Source organism: Nomascus leucogenys, chromosome 18 (assembly GCF_006542625.1).
Source record: "Nomascus leucogenys isolate Asia chromosome 18, Asia_NLE_v1, whole genome shotgun sequence".
NCBI lineage: Eukaryota > Metazoa > Chordata > Mammalia > Primates > Hylobatidae > Nomascus > Nomascus leucogenys.
In genome coordinates, this window is record NC_044398.1 from 99,120,675 (window position 1) to 99,138,049 (window position 17,375).

At 50.2% G+C, this 17,375-nt stretch overlaps 1 protein-coding gene across 3 annotated transcripts in view; it reads left to right on the forward strand.

Annotated features, from left to right (window-relative positions):
* Positions 1 to 17,375, forward strand: part of ADCY9 (adenylate cyclase 9) — a 146,912-nt gene that overhangs the window by 125,159 nt on the left and 4,378 nt on the right. For all 3 annotated transcript variants that reach the window (XM_030798060.1, XM_030798059.1, XM_030798058.1), the window contains 4 exons: positions 502 to 710; positions 4,944 to 5,103; positions 6,584 to 6,732; positions 9,439 to 9,480. In XM_030798060.1, coding sequence (XP_030653920.1) covers positions 502 to 710; positions 4,944 to 5,103; positions 6,584 to 6,732; positions 9,439 to 9,480 — 560 coding nt within the window. The remainder of the gene's footprint in view (positions 1 to 501; positions 711 to 4,943; positions 5,104 to 6,583; positions 6,733 to 9,438; positions 9,481 to 17,375) is intronic.

Sequence of the window (17,375 nt, forward strand, 5' to 3'; positions counted from 1 at the left end):
TGCCCAGCTAATTTTATTTTTTGGTAGACGGGGGTCTCGTTATGTTGCCCAGGCTGGAGTGCAGTGGCATGATTATAGCTCACTGTGGCCTCAAACTCCTGGGCTCACACGATCCTCCTGCCTTATCCTCCCCAGTAGCTGGGACCGCAGTCACACACTGCCATGCCTGGCTAATTTTAAAATTTTTTGTAGAGATGGGGTCTCACTGTGTTACTCAGGCTGGCCTTGAACTCCTGGGCTCCAGCGACCCTCCTGCCTCAGCCTCCCAAAGTGCCGGGATTACAGGCATGAGCCACCGTGCCCGGCCCCCTGGGCAAGTTTAACTTCTCTGTGCCTTTGACTCCCCAGTGTTAAATGGCGTAATAGAGGGAGACAGCCCTCCAAGAGCCTTCCCGCCCCGTGCCCGGCCCAGAGCAGCAGCGCTCAGCACGTGTTGCGTTTCTCCATCTGAACTGCGCTCCTGGCTGCCCAGTCATTCTGCTCCACTCCTGCTCCACACAGGTCATAAAGAACTCCCCCGTGAAGACGTTTGCTAGTCCCACCTTCAGCTCCCTCCTGGATGTGTTTCTGTCAACCACAGTGTTTCTGACGCTGTCCACCACCTGCTTCCTGAAGTACGAGGCGGCCACCGCGCCTCCCCCGCCCGCTGCCCTGGCGGTCTTCAGCGCGGCCCTGCTGCTGGAGGTGCTGTCCCTCGCGGTGTCCATCAGGTAAGCGCTGCGTGGCCTGGGTCTCCAGCTCTGAGCCGTTAGCTCCCTCTTCTGGCTCCGTGGCTTATGGCTGAGCAGTTGGACTGGTCCCCAGCCAGCTGTCTGTCCCTGCTGGCTGATTTCTGGAGATGGGCCCCCGTGTCCTCCCCCAGCCCTGTACCCAGGCATCCTCCCTCCCTGACGTTGTCCCACATGGGGAGGACCACCTCGCTGGAGGGGGCAGTGACCCCGCAGCCCCGACTGCTGCCAGCTTGTCCCCAGATCTCCAGGGTCAGAGGCTGCAAAGGAGAAGGTGAGAAGATCAGAAACTATCTGGAGGAAGGAAAGGAAAAGACATGAGCGGGGGTAGATGATCGATGGGCCTGGGTCAGCAGACGCCTCTTCAGAGAGTGGGAGCCAAACATAGACCCATAGCGGCATCTCCGCGCACTTGCCTCAGGTGATCGTCTCTTGGGTGTGACGCCAACAGAAGAAAGAATAGACAAGCTCAACTTCATCAAAAGTTAAGCCGTTGCACTGCAAAGAACACCATCAAGAAAGCGAAAGAAGCCACAGAATGGGAGGGAACATTTGCAGATCAGGCCTCGGACAAGGTCTAACATCTAGAACGGATAAAGAGCGCATACAGATGGATAATAAAAAGACAGCTCATTTTAAAGGGGACAGAGGCTCCGAGTAGACCACAGGTGCGTCTTGGGAAAGCTGGGCCCTCGGGACCGGCCTGACTCCCTGAGGGGGCTCGCAGTGGCTCTGTATTCCTGAGCAGGCAGGTGGCCCTACGTGGTCCCCGTCCTGGGCACCACAAGCCCCTTTCGTGGTCCTGTCACCCTCAACAGGATGGCTGCCGGCCTGGCAGAGTCCCACTAGCAACTGTGCCCAGGAGCTGGGCTTCAAACAGACAGGGGTAGGCAGCCCTGACCTTGAGCGTCTCCTGCCCTTATCTCACATCCCAGGGCAGAAATGAATGGCTTTGAGTCTGGCCTGAGGCTCTGGAATGCTGGCTTCTCCCATCTGGGGTGGGCAGGCTGGGATTCCTGCCTGCTCCCTCCCACCTGCGCTGTACCCAGGACGCTTTCAGCTTCCTCCGAGGCTGCCGTGGGCTGTGCTCTCTGCGGCGTGCGCTCACTGTTTCCCAGAACTCCCTGCGGGCTCATGCCCCATCACCCCCAGCGAGCAGCCCTCTTCCTGGCACAGCCTCCCCTCCTGCCTCAGTGCCCTCCTGTGCTTCTGGGGACCCCTCCTAAAGGAGCCGTCGCCCGCAAACCCTTCCAGGGTCCGCTTCCACAGAACCCAAACCAGACATACTCAGGCCCGTGGTTGGTTTTTCCTCTTTAAAAAGATCAGCTTTAGGCCGGGCATGGTGGCTCACGCCTGTCATCCCAGCACTTTGGGAGGCCAAGGCAGGTGGATCACCTGAGGCTGGGAGTTCGAGACCAGCCTGGCCAACGTGGTGAAACCCCATCTCTACTAAAAACAAACAAACAAACAAACAAACAAAAAGCCGGTCTTGGTTGTGGGTACCTGTAACCCCAGCTACTTGGGAGGCTGAGGCAGGAGAATCACTTGAACCCAGGAGGTGGAGGTTGCAGTGAGCCAAGATCGCACCATTGCACTCCATTCTGGGTGACAAGAGCGAAACTCCATCTCACAAAAGAAAAAAAGATCTGCTTTATTGTGATATGATTTACATACAATAAACTCATTCAAGTGGTCAACTCAGTGATTTTTAGTAAATTTGAAGAATTGTATGAGTATCACCACTATGTAACTATCAGGCACCTCCGTCCTTATGGGCCGTCACTCCCTCAGGTCTGCCCTCCGTGGCCCACCCCAGGTTTTCCTCTAATGTGGGTGGTTGTAGCGCCTTGAGGGCTCTGAGACTAGCATTGTGTCCGCGCCTTTTTACTTTCACCCTTTAGCCATCATTCCCTGCTCCTTCAGAGCCAATTCTAAAGCACTGAGGCCAACCCCGGTCTAGACTGCGGAGGGCTGGGGTGAGGTGCGCTGGAACCGCCTGCACGGACACACTCCCCACTCCTCTGGTAAAGGCGGTGGCTGCTGCACCCCTGAACAGGCCTCTGGTGGGATTTGGTTCCATTTACCAGGAATCATCAAGCCTGGAAGAGGCCCAAACCCTGAAAGGCTTCCCTGGCCCCCCTGAGGGCCGTGTTTTGGACCCCAGCTTGACGGGAGCCTGAGCTATGGGGTATACGGGCGCCCCATCCCTTTCCTGTACAGGAGGGAAGCCAGGCGCCTTCTCAGTGACTGGCCCAGGCCCCGCCTGTCGCCTCCAGGAGGCTTCCTGCGTCTCCCTCTTTGCTCTGCCCCCGGCAGGCGTGAGGTCTCATTTTCAGGTCCCTGCAGTCTCAGGGACCAGCCTGAAGGCCACCCCCCCGACCCCACATCTTTTCTGCTGCTGACTGGGAACTTGGTTCCCTCTGTCACCCCTCCTGCGGCCTCTGTATTCTGCATATTTGTGGTTATTCTTGGAAATATTCCAAAGCCTTCATTATCCTTCAAATATCAGGAAGCCAGGGCTGTCCAGGACCCTAAAAGGGCGAGGCTGTGCCTGCGTCCATGTGGGGAATGGCTGGAGAGTGAGCGTTTCCTCGCCTGGCCACACCACACAGCCAAGAGGTGGAAGCGTGGTAGGTGTTCAGGCCCGAAGGCTGGGCTGCTGGACGGGGCGGGGGACCCTGTGCCAGAGGCTCTTCTGCTGTTCAGTCACAACAGCGGCCCCCACCCAGCCTCTCCGCAGGGACAGCAGGCCTATCCCCGGCTCCCTGGCAGCAAGCTTGAGAGAAGGACTGTCTCCCCACGAGGACCCCACACCCTCTCCTCACCTCCCCATAAGACCTGTTCCTCCTCCTCGCAGTGGTTCTCGGCCTGCACAATCAGCTGCTTTTTTTTTTTTTTTTTTTTTTTTGGGAGACGGAGTCTCGCTCTGTCACCCAGGCTGGAGTGCAGTGGCGCGATCTCGGCTCACTGCAAGCTCCGCCTCCCGGGTTCACGCCATTCACCTGCCTCAGCCTCTCCGAGTAGCTGGGACTACAGGCACCCGCCACCACGCCCGGCTAATTTTTTGTATTTTTAGTAGAGACGGGGTTTCACCGTGGTCTCGATCTGTTGACCTCGTGATCCGCCCGCCTCGGCCTCCCAAAGTGCTGGGATTACAGGCGTGAGCCACTGCGCCCGGCTCAGCTGCTTTTTTATACGGAAGTTTTTATTGTGTCAACACCACACTCCTGAAACGGAGCCCGCCTAGACACGCGCCTGCGAAAGGAGTCAGGGATACAGTCGCTCTGCTCAGAAGGACAAAGTCTTTTAAAATGAAATACGTGGTGCTGGACCTCACGTACGACAGGGCCCCGCTGCCTGGAGAGTCCCGAAGCCGCCAGCTGCACACAACGCACGATGAACATGACAGCCCAGATGCAGACGGCGCACGTGTGCGGGTTTGGTGGTCCAAGCGCCACGAGCCAGGTTCAGCCTGTGATGTGATTTTCTGAAACACTGATGATGATGCCCCAAACAGAGCAGAGATCACTCTCACTCAGTTTCCACAGGAGCTGCCCTCCAAGAAAATCCAGGGTGTGTCAGCACCACCACAGAGCACCCTGTCTGTAGCTGGGACACAGCCTCTGGGCTAAGATGCTGTCAGCAGCCTTCCGCCTTTCTGGGTGCCCAGGGGTGTGGCTGCTGTGTGGGGTGCGGGGCAGAACCTCCCTGGGTGGCACCCACCCACGTGCAGGATGCATCTGTCCCTGGCGCCTGCCCACCAGACGCCAGGACCGCCTCTCCTGCTGCGACAACTGCACGGGCTCCACAGAATTCCAGGGCGCCTCCAAAGCTGCCCCTGTCAAGACCTCCTGCCTCAGAAGCCAATGGGAGCAGGTGATGGCAGCGTGGTGGCCCCCAGGAGACTCTGCTCAGGGCCTGTGATACTCTCACGTGCTCCGTGAGACGAGCGAAGCGTGTGCTTTTCACAAGCATGTTTTATCACAATGCAACCTGTGACCCTAGAATCAGGTACAATAAGCTGAGCTCGGCTTCCTTGCCTTCCACCAAAAATGAGGGAGGTAGACCCCCCACCCGACGCCTGCTCCCATGCCCATCCCAGGAGCAACACGGGAGAGAGTGGGGGGCGGCACTGGCTGCGGCCTCACACCTGTCTCCTGGCCGATGACCCACCCTAGGCCCCGTCACTCCTGCTAACCCCCATCCCTCTCGCAGGATGGTGTTCTTCCTGGAGGACGTCATGGCCTGCACCAAGCGCCTGCTGGAGTGGATCGCCGGCTGGCTACCACGTCACTGCATCGGGGCCATCCTGGTGTCGCTCCCCGCACTGGCTGTCTACTCCCACGTCACCTCCGAATATGAGACAAACATACACGTAAGTAAAGGCTCAGCCGTTTTATTTCCACGTTCTCCTGGACTCCCTAATCTTTCTTTTTCTTTAAATCACTTGGGATAGCAATTTAAAAATAAACCCTTTGGCCAGGCACGGTGGCTCATGCCTGTAATCCCAGCACTTTGGGAGGTGGAGGTGGGCGGATCACAAGGTCAAGAGATCGAGACCATCCTGGCCAACATGGTGAAACCCCATCTCTACTAAAAATACAGTTAGCTGGGCGTGGTGGTGCACACCTTTAATCCCAGCTACTTGGCAGGCTGAGGCAGGAGAATCGCTTGAACCTGGGAGGCGGACGTTGCAGTGAGCTGAGATTGCACCACCGCACTGCAGCCTGGGTGACACAGTGAGACTCCGTCACACAATAAAATAAAATAAATAAAATAAACCCTTGAAGAGGCACGAACTCTTTTACCATCCTGAGCCAGCTTTTTTAGAAGCTGACTTAGCACCGGCCTGCCCAGATGCTCACGCCCTGGCAATGGCCGGGCTGGGGAGTCCCCAGTGGGCACAAGTCCCTGCCCGCGTGGGTTGTTCTTCATCAAGTTCCAAATCAGTTATTTTCCTTCACGCTTTACAAAGAAGCGTCTGCCCCACATTTCCTAACCATGCGAGAAGCATACCTGGCACACAGAATTGACTTGTGCCCGGATCGGCTGCTGCTGATCGGGAAGGGACCTGTGCTAAACTCCATGGAGAGGGAACCCGCGCGACCATGGGAGATGATCCTTCTGGTGCAAGTGAGCACGAGCTTCCGGGCGGGCTGATGGTGTTTGCTACTTTAGCCCCAAATCACATCTCACTGGGCCCCAAGGAAAAGCGTTTTGAAGGAAACTGATCATACAGTGGTTCTCAAACGGGGAGGCCTCCCTTTCCTTTCCACAAAGACACGTGCCATTTCCCATGCCTGCAGACGAGCTTAATACCATGTGAACAGGGAGCCTCACGCTGGGTAGTGAACCTAGAGGCTTGATCTGTCCTTGACACTGCCCAGTAGCAAAAGACTGACTGCAGATAGTGAGCAATTACTGGTATTGGTGATATTTTTAGATTACACAGAAACATGGATTAGGCCAGGAGCAGTGGCTCATACCTGTAATCCCAGGCACTTTGGGAGGCTGAGGCAGGTGGATCACCTGAGGTCAGGAGTTCAAGACCAGCCTGGCCAACATGGTGAAACCCTATCTCTACTAAAAATACAAAAAGTAGCCAGGCGTGGTGCCGGGAGCCTGTAATCCCAGCTACACAGGAGGCTGAGGCAGGAGAATCACCTGAACCCGGGAGGCAGAGGCTGCAGTGAGCTGAGATCACACCACTGCACTCCAGCCTGGGCAACAGAGTGAGACTCTGTAAAAAAAAAAAAAAGAAGCATGGATTAGTGGTGAATGTTTTGTCAGCCCGGGTATAGTGGGGGTGGTGGGGGGGGCCCCGGGTGGCTATCCTAACCCTTCGCCTCTTGCAGTTCCCAGTGTTTACAGGCTCGGCTGCGCTGATTGCCGTCGTGCACTACTGTAACTTCTGCCAGCTCAGCTCCTGGATGAGGTCCTCCCTCGCCACCGTCGTGGGGGCCGGGCCACTGCTCCTGCTCTACGTCTCCCTGTGCCCAGACAGGTACGCAGCCAGCACTGCTTGCGGGCACCAGGGTGTGTGGCCACCTTGCCCGAGGTTGCTTAGGGCCCAGCTGCATTTGCACATTGCTTCTCACACCCCGATAGAGATATTTCCCATCATGACCCAAAATAGCTTTCAGCACACATCATACCAAAGAGCTAATGAGATGCCCTCAGAGTAATATGCAAAAAAAAGAAAAAGAATATCATTTAGAACAGCACTCTGGATATTTGAATGTAGACATCCTGGAAAACATAATGCCGCCATTGCAGGTGTGAGGTGACTTCTGATGAATGGGCTGGAATCTAAGAAAGTAGGACCTGAAGGATTTCATAGAAGATGGTCAGGGCTATGAAAGAGCAGAGATGCAGATGGATGTGAAGGTGGAGAGGAAGCTGCTGTTGACTTTCCTTGAGTGGGGTAGGGTTCATGAACCAGGACAGGTCACAGCCTGGAAGTCACCTGAGGCTTATTTCAAAATATTATGTCAGGCTGAGCACAGTGGCTCATGCCTGTAATCCCAGCACTTTGGGAGGCCAAGGCAGGCAGATCACCTGAGGTCAGGAGTTCAAGACCAGCCTGGCCAAAAAATACAAAAATTAGTCGAGCATGGTGGTGTGCACCTGTAATCCCAGCTACTTGGGAGGCTGAGGTAGGAGAACTGCTTGTACCCGGGAGGCAGAGGTTGCAGTGAGCTGAGATTGCGGCATTGCACTCCAGCCTGGGCGACAAGAGTGAGATTCCATCTCAAAAACAAAAACTAATAAATAGGTCAAAACATTTCCCCATATGATGTCATGAGACATAGGATTAATGACCAGTCACTGAACATAGGTCTTTTGTTTTGAAATCCTCTATACACTGAGGAGGACGTTGGCCTTCAAAACCATATCACTGGTAGGTGCTGAGGAATGGGATGGCGCAGACATAGAAACAGGAGTCAGGGAGGCCGGTAGACCTCTGGGGACAAGCCCAGTTCTCATCATTGTACTACAAAAAATGTAAAAACATATAGGATGGCAGTGATAGGTGCTGTATTTAAAATATTTGCCATTAGTGACATCCAGTAAGATCCCTATCTTTCATGTGTTGCACTAATTGAATAATTCTTGATTTATTAAAAATAAGTCCCAGCCGGGCTTGGTGCTTACGCCTGTAATCCTAGCCCTTTTGGGAGGCTGAAGCGGGTGGATTGTCTGAGCTCAGGTGTTCGAGACAGCCTGGATGACACCGTGAAACCCTGTCTCTACTAAAAATACAAAAAATTAGCCAGGCATGGCGGTGTGCACCTGTAGTCCCAGCTACTCAGGAGGCTGAGGCAGGAGAATTGATTGACCCCAGGGGGCAGAGGTTGCAGTGAACCAAGATCGCACCACTGCACTCCAGCCTGGGTGACAGAGCAAGACTCCGTCTCCAAAAATAAAAATAAAAAGTAAGTCTCAAATTGCCTATTGCACATTTGCAACTGGTTTCAGGGTATTTTAAGCCTTTTCAACTAAATATGTTGTTGGAAATACGGTAATACCTTGTATAGCAGAATGTAAGCAGTGAACAATTTATTCAAATATTTCGTGATATCTTAAGCCCATTAAGCTTCTATTCATGTAATAAACTTCTCCCAAATATTGGGCTTTTCCTATAACTGCTTATAAAAATGTTTCACTATTAGTGTGTATTGAAGAACCGCCTGTTTACAATTACAGAGGGTTTAGGTGTGCAGAATATTTTAAAGTCACATGGGACATTTCTTCCTTGTCCTTGCAGGAGATCTAACATTCTGGCTCTCTGAGTTATTAAGAGAACCAGAAGGACCCCTGGCATTTCCAAAATGCCCCCTTGGAGTGGCATTACTGTTGCCAAGGACCTCTGCTTGAATACATTCAAAAGCACAAAATGATTCCATTTACTGCAGTATTTTCAGTGGCAGATGGAGTAGGCACGGGGTGTCTTTGGTTATTAGCAAAGCAACAGTCCAGCCATGGGCAGCGTGAGCATCCGTCCTCAGTTTACTTAAGAATCACAATACGAAAGACATTTAAATTCCCTGCAAATTAAGATCAAAAAGGGAATTTAAAATAGGACTGTCATTCAGTACTTGAAAGGAAACTTTAATGAATAGATTAAGCAAAATAAAGCAGACTTGGATTTTCCTGAAGGTATGGCCATCTAGAACGATGGTCATGATGAGCTCTTTCTCGAGAGTATGAAATCCAGCAAACTGCTTTTTACCTTTTAAATCCATCACAGGTCCCTCATCGGGCATTCACTGTGGCCTTTAGTCATGGCTGCGGGGCTTTTCCACCTGGAGCTGGAGAGCCACAGTGATGGGGGACCCCTCTGCCTCATTTGCGCCCAGAGTTCAAATAGCAGATCTGGGGTAGGCATGGTGGTTGAAGTTCCGCTCGGCCTAGAACTCCTCAATCCACGTGAGACCTCAGAGCCCCTAATCCCATCACGGTTGCTAAGCCTCAGCAGGATAGAGAGGATGCAGGATGGTAAACAAAGACATAAACTCAGCTTTACCAAGGGAACTGCCCCCAGCAATGGGAGACACAGACGTGAAGAAAGAGGTGGAAGCAGGTGGCTTTATGTCGATGTACAACCATGTCTAAAAAAGGAACATAGTTTGTTCAAGTTCTTTTCAGTTGCCTTGTAGAATGCCTTCTTTGCTCTTTATAATAATATTTTTCTGCATTTTAATTTCAGTTCTGTATTAACTTCGCCTCTTGACGCAGTACAGAATTTCAGGTAAGCTTTTAATATTGCGCCTCTGTCTGAATAAACGAGAGTGACTATATTACCCTGCCCATTTCTAAGTTTCCTTAAAACAGTGGGATCTTGAATAAAATGAACAATATATGCATTCTTATAATGGAAAGTGGAAAATATCTCCTTGTTGAACTATATCATAGTTATAATGTCCAATGGGGAAAATAAAATTAGTTTTATTATTTTAATAAGACATTAAAGTCATTGTAATTTAAGTAAGACTTTCGCATGCAACAAAGGAAATCTCGCAAATCAAAGAAAAAAGTTATTTTGTAAAATATTTTAAAATAACTGACTTGAAATCGGCCGGGTGCGGTGGCTCACACCTGTAATCCCAGCACTTTGGGAGGCCGAGGCGGGCGGATCACGAGGTCAGGAGATCGAGACCATCCTGGCTAACACAGCGAAACTCTGTCTCTACTAAAAATACCAAAAAAAAAAAAAAATTAGCTGGGCGTGGTGGCAGGTGCCTGTAGTCCCAGCTACTCAGGAGGCTGAGGCAGGAGAATGGTGTGAACCCGGGAGGCGGAGCTTGCAGTGAGCCAAGATGGTGCCACTGCACTCCAGCCTGGGTGACAGAGTGAGACTGTGTCTCAAAACAACAAATAATAAAATAACTGACTTGAATTCCAAAATAGTAAATGTTTGACCCTTGCTTTACTGTAAACATCAGAATAAATTCTAAATAAATTGAAGAGTCGGAAATAAAAATTAAACTATATAAAATCTAGAAAAAGTAAAATTCAATAGTTTTCAAGACTCTAAAACTGATAACTTTCCAGGCTTACAAATAATAAATAGAACCACAACGAAAAGATGGACAGATTTGAGAGGAAGGGAGAGAAAATCAAAGCACACAGAAAAAGACCGGGCACAGTGACTCATGCCTGTAATCCCAGCACTTTGGGAGGCCAAGGCAGGAAGATTACTTGAGGCCTGGAGTTCTAGACCAGCCTGGGCAACAAAGCGAAATCCTGTTTCTGTAAAAATTTGTAAAAATTGGCCGTGCGCGGTGGCTCACGCTTGTAATCCCAGCACTTTGGGAGGCCGAGGTGGGCGGATCACGAGGTCAGGAGATCGAGACCACGGTGAAACCCCGTCTCTACTAAAAATACAAAAAAAAATTAGCCGGGCGTGGTGGCGGGAGCCTGTAGTCCCAGCTACTCGGAGAGGCTGAGGCAGGAGAATGGCGTGAACCCGGGAGGCGGAGCTTGCAGTGAGCCGAGATCGCGCCACTGCACTCCAGCCTGGGCGACAGAGCGAGAGTCTGTCTCAAAAGAAAAAAAAAAAAAAAATTTTGTAAAAATTAGCCAGGTGTGGTGGTATGCAACTGTAGTCCCAGCTACTGAGGAGGCTAAGGTGGGCTTGAGGCCAGGAATTCGAGGCTGCACTGAGCTGTGATGGTGCCCTTGCACCCCAGCCTGGTTGTCACAGCAAGACTCTGTCTCAAAAAAAAGGTCAGGCACGTTGGCTCACTCCTGTAATCCCAGCACTTTGGGAGGCCGAGGCAGGTGGATTACCTGAGGTCAGGAGTTCAAGACCAGCCTGGCCAATATGGCAAAACCCCATCTCTACTAAAAATACAAAAATTAGCTGGGGTGGTGGTGGGGCACCTGTAATCCTAGCCCCTTGGGAGGCTGAGGCATGAGAATTGCTTGAACCCGGGATGCGGAGGTTGCAGTGAGCCAAGATCGGCCATTGCACTCCAGCCTGGGCGACAGAATGAGACTCTGTCTCAAAAAAAAAAAAAAAAAAAGATTCATCAGCAACTGTAGTTGTCAATAATAATTTATTACAACTGTTAAAATGCAGTAAATATGGAAAACATTTAAGATTTTCATTTACTAGGTGAAACTATGTATGTACTATAGGTACAACTAGGTATTTATATATAGTAAAAATTTGTACGAGATTTAATACTTAGGATGTAGTGAATGAGTGATGATTACAGCTGTAGTACTTAAAAGTAAAGCACCTAGCATCTTTTCTTAACCTTTTATTGATGTATGTGTCAGTATGCACAGAAGAGTACCTGATCATAAAAGGACAGCTCAGTGCATTTTCACCAGAGAACACACCCATTTAACTACCACCCAGACCAAGAGGTAGAGCATTACCAGCACCCCAGAAGTCCCCCTAACCCCATGGCTGCTGACCCCCTCTGCCCTGACCACCTCCCTAGGGGTAGATTTTAAATGGCACTGAAATATACCAAAGTGTTAACCGAAGCCACGTTTGGCTGGTTAGGACTGCAAGTGATGTTTGCTTTCTATTTTTTTCGGTTTTTCAATCCCTCTTCTCCATGATAACGGATTACACTGTATTTTACTCTAACTTCCATTTATGACTTATAAATTAACTCCTGCATTTAGTCACATGAAATGCCTCTTTTTGAGCCGGTTGTGGTAGCTCACGCCTGTAATCCCAACACTTTGGGAGGCTGAGGCGGGTGGATCACCTGAGGTCAGGAGTTCGAGACCAGCCTGACCAACATTTTGTGAAACCCCATCTCTACTAAAAATACAAAAATGAGCTGGATGTGGTGGCGGGCACCTGTAATCCCAGCTACTCGGGAGGCTGAGGCAGGAGAATCGCTAGAACCCGGGAGGCAGAGGTTGCAGTGAGCCTAGATTGCACCACTGCACTCCAGCCTGGGGGACAGAGCAAGACTCCGTCTGGAAAAAAAAAAAAAAAAAAAGGAAAGGAAAGAAAAAGAAATTCGGCTTTTGAAATGGATCTTTGCTATTTGATTTGGGAATAGGATCCGCTCCTTTGTTCCTTTGGTATTAGAATAGGAAACACAGGTTCTAGCTGTGAAGCTTTCCTCGTACCTGCTTGTTACAGATGCCTTCTGTTGCGAGGCAGCCCCCTTGGTTTCTGAGTGCACATGCTGTGTATGATGGCTTTTCTTCCTTGGAAGTAAAGGTGGAAAGCAAATGCTGTGCTCTGCCTCCCTCTCCCTCTGGCATTAGCCCACGTGCTGCTGTCCCGCCTCTGCCTGGAGGGGCCTGGCCTGCGCCCGTCTCCAGAGTCAGCTGTGCTGCTGGCTTCGGCTCCCGCAGATGAGAGCGAGCTGCACAAGCGATAACCGATTGAGAAGCCCGGATACAGTGATACAGTCTCCCGTTTCCACCACAGAGACTGGAAACACCCCCTGCACGTAATGGGGATGTTAGACCTTGGTGACACCTGCTCCTAAAGGGGACTGTTCTCGGTGTCACCACTTTGAGAAACCAAAAGAAAGGTCAACTCCTAACCCAACGAGCTGGGCTCACAAAACCTTCCCCCGGTCCATATTCTCTTCCTGCTCTATTTAAAATCAACCAGAGGGCTCAAGGAGCTGGAGAGAAGTATGTTTGAGTCATCATCGTAACAAATGGTTATTTTGCTTAGTCCTTGAGATGTAGGATATGTAATGTCATGTGTTTCAATAGCAGTTCCCAAAATGAGTCAGTGAAGCACAGGGTGTCTTCCGGCGGAGGGCTGTTGGCTCCTGGTCACAGGCATTGAGTCACAGAGCCCGTATCAGGGCTCCCAAGACCAGCCCCGGGTGGACTCAGGACTCTGCAATCCGCTCTCTCACGGCTGTGATTATAGTGAAAAGACATAAGGCAGAATCAGCAAAGGGAATGGTGTGTGAGTTGATGTTTGGAGGAAGCCGGCATCAGCTTCCAAGAGTCCTCTCCCGGTGGAGTCACATGGGATGGGCTTAATTCCTCCAGCAGTGAGTGGTGACAACACTTGTAACATGCTGTCTACCGGGGAAGCTCATTAAAGTTTCGGTGTCCAGGCTTGTATTAGGACTGTTCAGGTTGGCTGCCTCTGCCTAGCACGTGCCTAAATTCCATACTTCCAGCAGGAAAGCGGGTGTTCAGCGTAAACCTCCTTATTTATGCAGTGTAGGCAGCGTGAGCCGCTCTTATCAAGGAATGGCAGGAACCCTCCCCATAATCCCAGCTCCCTGGTGCCAGCTACCACCTTTGCAGGCAGGTCTTTCCAAGGATGGCAGCCTCAGGCCTTTCCTGCACGGAACCTTAGGCTGGAAGGGAGGTAGCCACGCTCCAGTCCGTCTTCACAGCTTACATGCGAGGAAACCAAGACCCAGAAAGATGGCATAGCCTACCCAAGATTCTGGAACTCCCCCGCGGTCCAGCCAGAATGGGGCCCAGGGGTTCTGTTCCACCCACGGCCAGGGCTTTTGCGGTTGTGCTTCACAGAGGGCCGTGATGGCCACACAGGTCAAGCTCATTGTTTTTTAATATCCCAAGACACACTAAAACTTATTAAACACTTTGATTAAGGAATTGAGCTTTTGGCCAGGCACGGTGGCTCGTGCCTGTAATCCCAGCGCTTTGGGAGGCCAAGGCAGGTGGATCACCTGAGGTCAGGAGTTCAGGACCAACCTGGCCAACATGGTGAAACTTTATCTCTACTAAAAAATACAAAAATCAGCCAGGCATGGTGGCTAATACGCACACCTGTAGTCCCGGCTACTCGGGAGGCTGAGGCAAGAGAATCGCTTGAACCTGGAAGTGGAGGTTGCAGTGAGCCAAGGTGGCTCCACTGCACTCCAGCCAGGGCAATAGAGCAAGAAAAAAAAAAAAAAAAAGAATTGAGTTTTGGCCGGGCGTGGTGGCTCATCCCTGTAATCCCAGCACTTGGGGAGGCTAAGGCAGGCAGATCGGTTGAGCTCAGGAGTTCAAGACCAGCCTGGGCAAGATGGCGAGACCCTGTCTCTAAAAGAAAAAGAATTGAGCTTTCCAGTGTGATGGAGCTGTCTAAGCTGTGGATCCGCCAATCGCATGTATAAGTATATAGTGATCAAGTCCATTATTGCATGAAATCAAGTGGCCTACTCTGTGCACGGGAGGAATGCATCAGAGTACAACATTTCCATTTACAGAACAGTCACGGTGTTGTAAAAAAGAAAAAGACTAGAAGGCAGTTAAACAAATGTTCATAGTGATTGCATCTGGTTGGCAGGACGATGGACGAATCTTTTTTTTCTATTTTCTACATTTTCTATGATGAGTGTGTAGTATTTTTAAATGGGAAAAAATGTATTCCAGCACATTGGAGAGGCAGAAGCAGAATTGTGTGAACCCAGGAGTTTGAGACCAGCCTGGGCAACATAGTAAGACCTCATCTCTACAAAAAGTTAAAAAAATTAGCCAGGTGTGGTGGTGTGTGCCTGTAGTCCCAGCTAATCTGGAGACTGAGGTGGGAGGATCGCTTTAGCCTGGGAGGTCGAAGCTGCAGTGAGCTAGGATCGCACCACTGCAGTCCAGTTTGGGTGACAGAGAAAAACCCTATGTCTTTAAAAAAAAAAATTATATATATATATTCTAAACAAACTTTAAGAAATTGTGCTACTCAGCCAGGCGCGGTGGCTCATGCCTATAATCCCAGCACTTTGGGAGGCCAAGGCGGGCAGATCACTTGAGGTCAGGAGTTTGAGACCAGCCCAGCCAACGTGGTGAAACCCCATTTCTACCAAAAAAAAAAAAAAAAAACAAAAATTAGCTGGGCGTGGTGGCGCACACTACTCAGGAGGCTGGGCCGCAAGAATCGTTGAATCCAGGAGGTGGAGGTTGCAGTGAGCTGAGATCACACCACTGCATGCCAGCCCAGGCGACAGATTGAGACTCTGTCTCAAAAAAAAAAAAAAAAAAAAAGAAAAGAAACTCTGCTACTCACCACTCATCTGCAGCCCCCTGACCATGGCTGTCTCCATCAGTGCCACTGACTGTCTCCATCAGTGTCACTGAACTGGAGACAGCCCCGCTGAAACCAGGCTCAGTTATCAAAGGGAGCAGAGGCTGGGCGCGGTGGCTCACGCCTGTAATCTCAGCACTTTGGGAGGCCGAGGCGGGTGGATCACAAGGTCAGGAGTTTGAGACCAGCCTGTCTCTACTAAAAATACAAAAATAATCTGGGCATGGTGGCGTGCACTTGTAGTCCGAGCTACACGGAAGGCTGAAGCAGGAGAATTGCTTAAACCCAAGAGGCAGAGTTTGTGGTGAGGCGAGATCATGCCACTGCACTTTAACCTGGGCAACAGAGTGAGACTCCTTCTCAAAAAAAAAAAAAGGGGGGAGCGGAAACTGGTTCAGCCTTGTTTAGAAGGGCAATTTGGAAATTTCTAAGTATATTCTAAATGTGCAATATTTAAAATGACTCAGCACTTCCATACGCACAAAGATAGGGGTAGAGGAATATTCCCTGTGACACTGTTTGTGGTAGGAAAAGACAGACTTGGGCCCAGTTCCATCAGGAGGAATCTGGTTAAATTACAGAATTTCCGAGTGCTGGAACACTGCACAGCCATGAGAAAGTAACAGCACTGGTGAAGATGTTAGCATTGTCCTGAGTGATTTCGGCAAAAAGAACTAACCCAGAATCAGGGCAGATGGTGTCTTGTCAAATTTTTTTATACAGGTGGAGAGTATAGAACTCATAAAAGCTATTTGTAAAATGACAAGTTTATTGGATTAGAAATCTAAGAACCAAGGCCGGGCGCGGTGGCTCACACCTGTAATCCCAGCACCTTCGGAGGCTGAGGCGGGCGGATCACCTGAGGTCGGGAGTTTGAAACCAGCCTGACCAACATGGAGAAATCCCGTCTCTACTAAAAATACAAAATCAGCCAGGTGTGGTGGCACATGGCTGTAATCCCAGCTACTGGGGAGGCTGAGGCAGGAGAATCACTTGAACCTGGGAGGCGGAGGTTGTAGTGAGCCAAGATCTCACCGGCAACGAGCAAAACTCCGTCTCAAAAAAAAAAGAAATCTAAGAACCAAATATGTCAGAGAATGTTAAATTTCTTGGGTATGATGATGATGTTATAGTTACATAGGGAAATATCCTTATTCTTAGGAGATACATACTGAAATATTTAGAGCCAAAGTGTCACGTCAGCAAGTTACTTTCAAAATGTTCATTCAGCAAAAAGCCGAGTGCAGTGGCTCACACCTGTAATCCCAGCACTTCGAGGCAGGCAGATCACTTTGCGGTCAGGAGTTTGAGACCAGCCTGGCCAACATGATGAAACCCTGTCTGTACTAAAAATACAAAAATTAGCCAGGCATGGTGGCACATGCCTATAGTCCCAGCTATTCGGGAAGCTGAGGCAGGAGGATCGCTTGATCTCAGGAAGCAGAGGTTGCAGTGAGCCGAGATCGCACCACTGCACTCCAGCCTGGGCAACAGAGCAAGACTCAATCTTAAAAAAAAAAAAAAAAAAAAAAAAAAAAAAAGGCCAGGCACAGTTGAAGCCTGTAATCCCAGCACTTTGAAAGGCCAAGGTGGGAGGATGGCTTGAAGTTATGAGTTTAAGACCAGCCTTGGCAACAAGCAAGACCCTGTCTCTTCAAAAAAAATGTTTTTAATTAGCCAGGTATGGTGGTACATGCCTGTAATCCCAGCTATTTAGGAGGCTGAGGCAGGAGGATTGTTTGAGCCCAGGAGCTTAACACTGCAGCCTGGACAACAGACACCATGTCTTTAAAAAACAAAGGAGAGACAGAAAAGAAAAGAAAAGATTTTTAAAAGAAGCTAAAGACGTCTAAAAAAAAAAGAAAGAAAAAAAAAACAATTACCAAGCACTTACTAAAGAAGTTAGTTACAGGGCTGGGCACAGCAGCTCACGCCTGTAATTCCAGCACTTTGGGAGGCCAAGGCAGGAGAATTGCTTGAGCCCAGGAGTGCAAGACCAGCCTGGGCAACACAGTGAGACCCCACCTCTATTTAACAAAATAAAATAAATCAGTTTCAAAAGTTAGTCTTTATCCCTCCACACCTTCAGCCAGCCCAAACCAGGAATGGGCAGCTTGACAGCTTCAGGTTGAAGGCTTGGACTCAACAAAGCTTTGCGT